Below are 9,148 nucleotides of genomic sequence, written 5' to 3'. Positions count from 1 at the left end.
TTCTTTATTTAATCCATATATGATTATTTTTATCTAGTTGGTTTTTGTTAAATCGTTCAGCGATAGCATGCGTTTTTTTTGGCTTTAATAGTTAATTTTTGTTTGCTCATGTTGGTTCATAATACATGTGTTGAAGTTTAATTACATGTTTTAATACTTGGTTTAATTTGAATCAATAGGTTGATAGTGGTGTTGTTAAAATCTGAAATTTAGATATTTTTTTATCATAAACTAGGGTACTAGTAGCTTGCTTTTAGTAGGGTGGCTGAAGTGAGCCTTTGGCTCCTGCCATAGCAGATTTCAGGCTGTCCTTTCACCTTTTGGACAGCCTTTAGCACACAAATTCAGCCTCTTTTGGGGAGATTTTTGGTGGACTAAAATCTGTCCAAAAAGTTGGTTTTTCTTTGCCTATTTAAGGGCTGCCCTTTCTTCAGTATTGAGGACTCCATGACACTTCCAGAGAGCATTTTATTTTTGCTTCGAACATACAAAAACAAAAAAAAATTCAGCAGCTGAAGCATCCTTTAGTAAGCTGAAATTATAAGTCTTAAGAGTAAATCTTAGAGTACAAGTTTTTTTTAGAGAAGTATAAGTCCTCTTTAGAGTTCGTTTCTGGGTTTCTTCTCTGAGTTTTCGGGCTGTTTTAACACGGATTTGCTGCTGATTTTGCTGCTGTTGTGCTGCTGATTTTTATGCTGTTTTAATTGTTGGACTACTGTTTATTCTTTTTGCTATCCAGGTAATCCTTTAAGACTCGTAATGTATGTATTTTCAGCAATGGGAACAACTTGAACATGCTGCACCATTTAAATGTGTTTGATGTGATGAATAACTTGACAACAAAACTGCTTGTACGGTATTGTTATGTATCAAGCATGTGATAATGTGAATGTAGTCCTTCATAATACTTGAATATTGAGTTGCAAGTTTTTGAATGTGATATGTAAGTAGTTTATGGATTTTTAAGCATGTTTTCAAGCTATTGTATCCGAGTAACAATGCTAAATATGCCATGAATGACTTTAGGTGTATAACACATAGCATGAGTTCGTTTTAGTTGCTGAAATTTCAATGCCGACATATGCTTCTAGGACTGCTGTTATATTTTTTTTTTGAATCTGACCATTTTGCCAGATTTGCAAAAGTGGCTATTTTTGTAAAGTGTGCGTTTATACAATTGTGACTATGTAGTTAATGGTCATAAATGCAAACTAAGTAAAGAACTAATATTGTATCATCTTTGGGCCTTTTTGAACCTAAAAATAAAAGTTGGCCCATTTACCTTTAAACAACAAAATTACCCTTTTCTTCTACATAGCATTGGGCCAATGAAAATCCATTTCTTGGCCCATTTTAATAATAAATTCCAGCAGCCCAAGAGCTCGTTACAAGCTGGCCCATTTCCCCTTTAACAAGAAGTTGGCCCATCCCTTTAAAATAGATAGAGTTGGTTCAACATTTATTTGCATAATATTTCCAACAATAAGGCTAGAAAATAGCAATAAAAATCAGATTTTTTTATACCAATTAAGTAACTCATTTTCTTTCAATTAATTAATTTGAACGCTAGGCAATTAGTAGGCGCGCTCTAATTCCACAGATTCGCTTGCGTAACGTGATGTTCGACATTCAATAATTCAATTCAACAAGGACATACAATATTCGTTAGTTTTCTAGTTAATTTTTAATTTAATAAACTCTTTGCCAAACTCGCGGATTTGCTTGCGTAGCGCGATAATTGAATTTTTAATAAATTTCAAAATTAAATTCTTAGAATGTAGTAATTTTCCCAGAAGTAAATAACTTGCTAACAATTGTTTGTCATGACTGCGAATTTGCTTGCGCAGCGCCGTTATGACTAAATAATAAATTTCGTCAATCACGCATTCACTTGCGTAGTGTGGTTATGACATTTTTTTTATATTATCCAAAAATATTCTTTAATTTTTCTAATAATCAAGAGATAAAAGCGGATAGGTAAAACATGAAAATAATATAAATCACAGTTTGTCCAAAATTAGTTCAAGTTAAGTTTAAGTCAATAAAGCGACCGTGCTAGAACCACCGGGACTCGGGAATGCCTCATACCTTCTCCTCGATCAACAGAATTCCTTACCCGAACTTTGTTTTTGCGGACCGATTAAAATAGAGTCAAACCTTCCTTTGACTAGGGATCCAAATAAATGGTGACTTGGAACACCGAAAAAGATCAATTCCAAGTGGTGACTCCGAACAATAAAATAAGCCCTATTCAAATTTTGTCACTTTAATTGGAAAAACTCTTTGACCCATACACATATTATTATATCCTCTCGGGGGGTAAAAAGAGGTGTGACATATAAATAGATAGTTTAGGCTAATAGATGAACTGAGAACTCATTTTCATATGGAACCAACTCTGTTCAATAAAAGGTTCTCCCTTTTCTATCTCTTCGAAGTTAGGGTTTCTTTGTCAATTTGATCTCGGATTGCTTCAATTCCTTGAATGTAACATGGTATCATAGCAAGGTTTCTGCTTGTCGTGACCTCCACTACCGTCTGATGCTACTCTTCAGCTGATTTTTGAGTTTACTTCTTCCGGTGTGGTGTTTCGCGATTGTTTCTAGTGAGTTTTCCTATTTCAATTGCCGTGATTTGTGGATGTTTACAGTGAACTTTTGTTGTCATTATTGAAGATTTTTTGCTTTCTCGACTGATTGAAGAAGTCTGGTACTCTTCTCTATTTTTTGGAGTCATAATTGTTTATGTAGCTTTGGTGCCCTAAATTTCTAGAGAATTTCAATTTCGAATTTTTTCATCATGGTGAATACTGAGGCTACATCTTCCACTTCTACTGGTTCTATTTCAACATCTTAAACCTTCTCACCCATTGTATCTCTATCTAACTGATAACCCTTGTACGATCATTATTGCTGATAGATTTAACGTGATGGGTTATGAATGTTGGAGTAGAGGGATGTTAATTGGTTTATCTTGAAAGAATAAATTGGGAATAATAAATGGGACAATTACTGAACCTAGTGCAACTTTGCCACTGTTTGAGGCGTGGTATCGTTGTAACGATATGGTGATTGTGTGGATTCTAAATAGCCTAGAAGCTGAGATTAAAGAAAGCATTATGTACATTGAATCGGCTGCTAAGTTGTGGAACGACATAGAGAAGTGTTATGGTCAACCCAATGGATCCAAGGTTTATCAGATTTGTACGACTTTGTCTTCCATTTCTCAAGGAAATTCATATGTTGTTTCTTACTTCTCTAGGATAAAGAAACCGTTGGATGAATTAGCTTACTTGATTACATATCCTGATTGCGTGTGTGGTTGCAAAGAAGCTTTTCAAAATTTGGAGGAGGATCAGAAACTTCATCGGTTTTTTGATAGGCCTTAATGACACTTATACCACGATTAGGAGAAATATTTTGGCGATGAAGCCCTTACCGGACATTGACACTGCCTATTCCATGTTGCTCAATAATGAAATTCAATATGAGGCTCAGTATTCAACTCCTTCATTCTCTGCTGAATCTGCCTCATTCTCTGCTAGTGTGCAAAGGCCATAAGCAGGACCATTTCCTTTTGGGATGCAAAAGACTTATTCTCAGAAGGTTAACTTTGATACTAAGAAGACTAATGTGGTGTGCAGATATTGCAAAAAGCCGGGTCATACTCGAAAAGTGTTACAAGTTAATTGGATATCCTAATAATCCTCAACCTAATAGATTTAGAAAAACTGCAGCTTATAAACATGTTTCAAAGTCTCGGAACATGGTCCAAGCAGAGAAATTTGTTGCTGATAATCAAGTTGAACATTCTGAGTCTAAGAGTCATGGTTTCACAAAAGAACAATACGAACATTTGCTAAATATGTTTCAACAGACCAAGGTGTCTACATAGGACACTGCTGTTGGATCTGCTAATTTTGCAGGTTTGTTTCACTGTCTTGATGTTAGAAATTGTTGTGTCTTTGCTTGCAATTTGTCTAAATTAGATGGTGATCTTGGATAATAAACTCTAGTGCAACTAATCATATGACACCTCAGAAATCTTTGTTAATCAATATTAAGCCTCTAATCATTCCTTACTTGGTAATTCTTCTAAATGGTTATAAAGTCAAAGTGACATGTTCAGTCTCTATTCCTTTGTTTAATGGTCTAGTTTTATAGAATGTTTTGCTTGTGCCCTCCTTTAAATACAATTTGATTTTCTTGCATCAACTTTTTTTGCAACTCTGTTGTAATGCTCTTTTCTCTCCCTATGATTGTGTTTTACAGGACCCTTCTCTGAAGAGGTCATTGGTTCTTGGTAAAATCTCTAATGGACTGTACATATTCTATAGTGACTCTCTTTCATCATCTTACGTTCCTGCTCTTTCAACTAGTGATGCTAGTTCAACTGTCTCTGTTAATTCTAGATTTGCTCCATCTGTTTCTTCTTCCATACACTGTAAATACCATTGAAGCAAATAAACTTGTCTCTAGTTGTGTGCATCTTGTTTCTTGTACTTTTAGTTTTGATATGTTTTAGCACCTTAGACTTGGTCACATGCCTTTTCATAAAATGAAATCTCTTTCCTACATTAAAAAAAACTGTCTAAGAAACCGTCCTTTATTTGTGATGTTTGTCCCATGGCTAGGCAGCAATGACTTTTTTTCTCTGACAGCTCCATTAAATCTACCACCCCTTTTCAACTTGTACATGTAGATTCGTGGGAAACTTACCATACTCAAACTTACAATGGATTTAGATATTTTTTAACTATAGTAGGTAACTTTTTCAGAGCTACTTGGACTCACTTGTTTTCCACCAAATCCAATGCTTTTACTCTATTGAAGTCATTGATATTCCTTGTGCAGAACCAATTCAATTCTTCTGTCAAAACACTTAGATCTGATAATGCATTTGAACTAGGTTCAAGTGCTGAAGTTGTTTCTTTCTTTTCATCTCAAGGATTTATACACAAAACTTCTTATCCACATACTCCAAACAAAATGGAGTAGCGGAGAAGAAACATAAACACTTGCTAGAAACTGCTAGGTCTTTGTTATTTCAATCTAATCTACTACTTTAATATTAGGCAGAATGCATTCTTACTGCCACCTACCTCATTAATTGATTTTCTTCTCCCATGTTATAACACAAAACATCTTATGAACTACTATATGGATCACCTCCTGCATATGCTTACCTCAAATTTTTTTAGGTGTTTGTGTTTTGTTGTTGTACCCAAGCCTTATAGGAACAAATTTAAATAAGGACTATTTCTTGTGTATTTCTTGGCTATAGCATGACAAAGACAGCATATAAGTTGTTAAACTTAACAAGACATAATATTTTCTTTTCCAGGGATGGTATATTTCATGAGTCTATTTTTCCATACTCTTCTTCTATTCCTTCTTTTTCCCCTCTTGATGTTTTCCCTCCTCCTCCCACTCCTCTTGTATCTTCTTCAACTCCCCCTCATTCTATGCCCACCTCTGATACTTCTTCCCCAACTACCTCTGTACTCGCTCCTTTATCTTCACACTCTCCCAATTTTACTACTTATCTTGTCCTTTTAAGAAGATCTTCCATGCCCTCAAATCTTCACACTTATCTTAAATATTATGTTTGCACTAGTGTTTCTGTCTCTAAGGATCCTAAATCTACTTCTGACAATTATTTGCTCGAGCCACATTTTTATCATCAAGTTGTTGATCACCCTGCTTGGCAGGATGCCATGTTGAAAGAATTTCAAGCTTTAAAAGAAAATAACACCTGGACCATTATGCCTTTTCCCTCTGGAAAAAAAAGTTATCTTCTCTAAATGGGTCTATAAAATTAAACCAAGGGCAGATGGTAGTATAGAGAGGCATAAAGCTAGACTTGTTATAAGGGGGGACACCCAACAAGAGGGAATAGACTTTACTTAACCCTTTTCTCTAGTTGTCAAACTTACAATTGTTAAGTGTTGTTGTTAAGAAGAATTAGGCTATTTTTCAGTTAGATGTCAATATTGCATTTTTTGCATGGTGACTTAGATGAGGAGGTATACATGAAAGTACCTCTTGGACTGCAAGTGACTGCTTCCGATCCTTCTATAAATCTAGTTTGCAAGCTTAATAAATCCCTCTATGGCCTTAGACAAGCTTCAAGACAGTAGAATGCAAAGCTGTCCATTTCTCTTCAGTCCAAAGCATATGTTTCTAGTAAGAATGTCTATTCTCTTTTCACTAAATTATCTGGCTCTTCTCTTACCATTGTGGTTGTATATGTAAATGATATTCTATTAATTGGAGATGATTTGAGTTAAATTACTGCTCTAAAGCAATTTTTGGATGCTCAATTTCGGATTAAAGATTTGGGAGAGGCGCATTTTTTTCTTGGGGTTCCAGATTGTTAAACACCCTCAGGGACTGCTTGTTACTCAACAAAAATTTCTCTTGGACCTTCTTTCTGAATTTAATTGTCTTCATGTTAGTCTTGTGGTTTCTCATTTGGATGTTCATGTTAAATTGTATGCTGATTCTGGGATCCCCTTCTCGGTTTGTCTTTGTATCGAAAGTTGATTGGAAGTTGAAGTTTCATCAACACACTAGGCCTGATATCTCCTATTGTGTGCAACACCTCAGCTAGTTTATGTCACAGCCCCGGATTCCCCATTTTGAACCTAGTTTACATGTGTTGAGATACTTGGTAGGTACTCCTGATTGGGGTTTGTTGTTCAATAATTCTTCCTCCTTTGATTTGCTTAGGTTTTGTGATTCTAATTGGGGAAGTTGCTCTACATATCGAATGTCTATGAGGAATTTTTTACTACAGTTGGGAGTTTCCCTGCCTCTTCTAAAAAGCATACTACCATTGCTCTTTCTTCAGCTGATGCTGAATATAGAGCTTTAAGACAACTAGTGGCATAAATTGTTTAGGTTGTTCGCCTACTTAGTGAGTTTGGGGTTTCATCTTTGTGTCAGGTTCTAGCGTTCTGTGACAATAACTTTGCTATTCACATTGCTCGCAATCCTGTTTTCTATGAATGTACAAAACATATTGAGATAGATTGTCACTTTGTGCATGAAAAGATCCAATTTGGGCCCATTACCTTACATATTATTCCTACTAGTTTGCAGTTGGCTGATGTTTCTACTAAGGCTTTACCAGGTGTTCACCATTGTACATTTCTTTCCAAGCTCGGACTGGTGGCCCACTCTAGCTTGGCGGGGGGAGGGGGGGTGTTGGAGCCCAATCTTTAACTGAGGCCCAGTATGCTCCAACCCAAAACAGCAAGGCAGACCCACCTTGAAGACCCGGAATACACTTTAAGTTGTAGTAGTATTTATCTTTATATGTTTAACCATTTTGGTAACATGTAGACTTTATTTCAGTTAGTGTATAAATAGATAGTTTAGGCTAAAAGATGAACTAAGAACTCATTTCATATGTAACTGACTCTGTTCAATAAAAGGTTCTTCCTTTTCTCTCTCTCTCTCTCACTCTCTCTTCGAAGTTAGGGTTTCTTTGTCAATTTGATCTCAGATTGCTTCGATTCCTTGATGGTAATAGAAACACCGAACATATCTAAGGAGTATGTGCAACAATGACATGATCCTCACTTCGTAGAGACATGAAAACTTTCAGAAGTAATAACCATATTTAATATCATATTCTTCTTCTCCCTCGCTCTCTCGGCGCAGTTTAAGATAACGTGCGCCGACCTCGTCAATGGCAGGAAAGAAGTCATGCGGTCGTCCAAAAAGCAACAGATCAGGTTGATGACAAAATACCCAAGCTCAAAAACAACAAAAGTTCCTCGTCTGTAGTCATAGAGTCAATCTCTAGAACTTCCAATACACAGGTAGGAGGTGGAATACTTACCTAGATCCCTTATGTCGGAGCCTCTGCATCTATAAGTCAACAGTAGAAACGAGCAAATCAGAGCCTTATTCCTATGCATGTGAACTTGAGTGACAGTGTAACACCTCCTCCATCTATGGGTGTTACTGTTCCATTGGGTAATGAGCTGGAAGCTGGAAATCAAGCTTCAAATTTAGCTGACGCTACACTGGGTAAGAAGAAGGAAGCTGAGAATACCAGAACACAATGTTGTTCCATAGCTGGAAATTACCAGGGAATCAACTTGGGATGGGTTTCTTAATGGTAATCGATGAGCTGCCATTGGTATGCCTTTGCACTACATTAATCCTGAACTAGTAGAAGGTAATCTTGTGGCCAAACTTGAGAAATCGGACTTAGAAGCTGAAACTTTGAAGTGGAAATGTGCCCTAATCATCTATGTAATTAGGGAAAGCTAGGGTATAACTACATGCATTGATATATAAACTAGATGTGGAATACGGTTAGTATGCTAGAGCTCTATTCTCATGATGATGGTTACTACATTGTTAGGTTTCAATCCATAGCTGATATGAAGAAAATTCTATGTGAGGGTCCTTACACAGTCAACAATAGGCCCATGATAATGAAACAATGGAGTGCACAGTTTGATTTTGATGTTGAATGTTAACTGAGATTCTTCTGTGGGTTAGATTTCCCAAACATCCCATGAACTGCTGGGGAGGTAGCTCATTAAGTAGAATAAAAAGCACAATAGGAATTTCACTGTTTGCAGATGAGTGCACTAACAAACATACTAGAATCCCTTATGCCAGAATTCTCATTGAGGTGAATGTCACTAAACTTCTTCCAATCAAGGTCCTTATTATGGATGACTCATGTAGGCTTTTCAATCAGACACCTGGATATGACTGAAAACCTGAATTCTGTGGGAAGTGCTTGAAAATTGGTCATGATTGCACAAAAGCTCGTAAGGAGGAGGTTAAACAAGTTCAACAGCCTAAAACAAATAGGCCACAACTTGTGAAGCAAGTGTGGAAGAGTATAGGAGTTGTGTTAGCTCCTGCACACAAGACTAACCAGCGGAAAACAGTGATGCTGAATGAACAAGGGATCACTACTTGTGCTGATGAGAATAGAGTAGTAGAACAAATAGCAGAAAGCCAGCAAAAATCTCCTGATAAAGGGAAGAAAGCAACTGAAGTAAATAGCATGCCTCTGAACTATGCACAAGTAGTTGTATTACCTGGTAAGAAAAGCCCTAGTCAACAGACAAATGTAGCTGTGATGGCCAATTGATAGAGCTATTAGAAATGATGAA

At 36.5% G+C, this 9,148-nt stretch overlaps 1 protein-coding gene across 1 annotated transcript; it reads left to right on the top strand.

The window, feature by feature from the left end:
• The first annotated feature begins 3,064 nt into the window (after positions 1-3,064).
• LOC109237566 lies at positions 3,065-3,388 on the top strand. Its single transcript, XM_019403887.1, has one exon. It carries the CDS (start codon positions 3,065-3,067, stop codon positions 3,386-3,388), a length of 324 nt encoding a protein of 107 aa, XP_019259432.1.
• The last annotated feature ends 5,760 nt before the right edge of the window (positions 3,389-9,148 follow it).

The sequence above is a fragment of the Nicotiana attenuata genome, unplaced genomic scaffold (genome assembly GCF_001879085.1).
Source record: "Nicotiana attenuata strain UT unplaced genomic scaffold, NIATTr2, whole genome shotgun sequence".
Classification (NCBI taxonomy): Eukaryota; Viridiplantae; Streptophyta; class Magnoliopsida; order Solanales; family Solanaceae; genus Nicotiana; species Nicotiana attenuata.
Note: the sequence above shows the minus strand (reverse complement) of the source record. Positions and strands in the feature narration are given on the sequence as shown.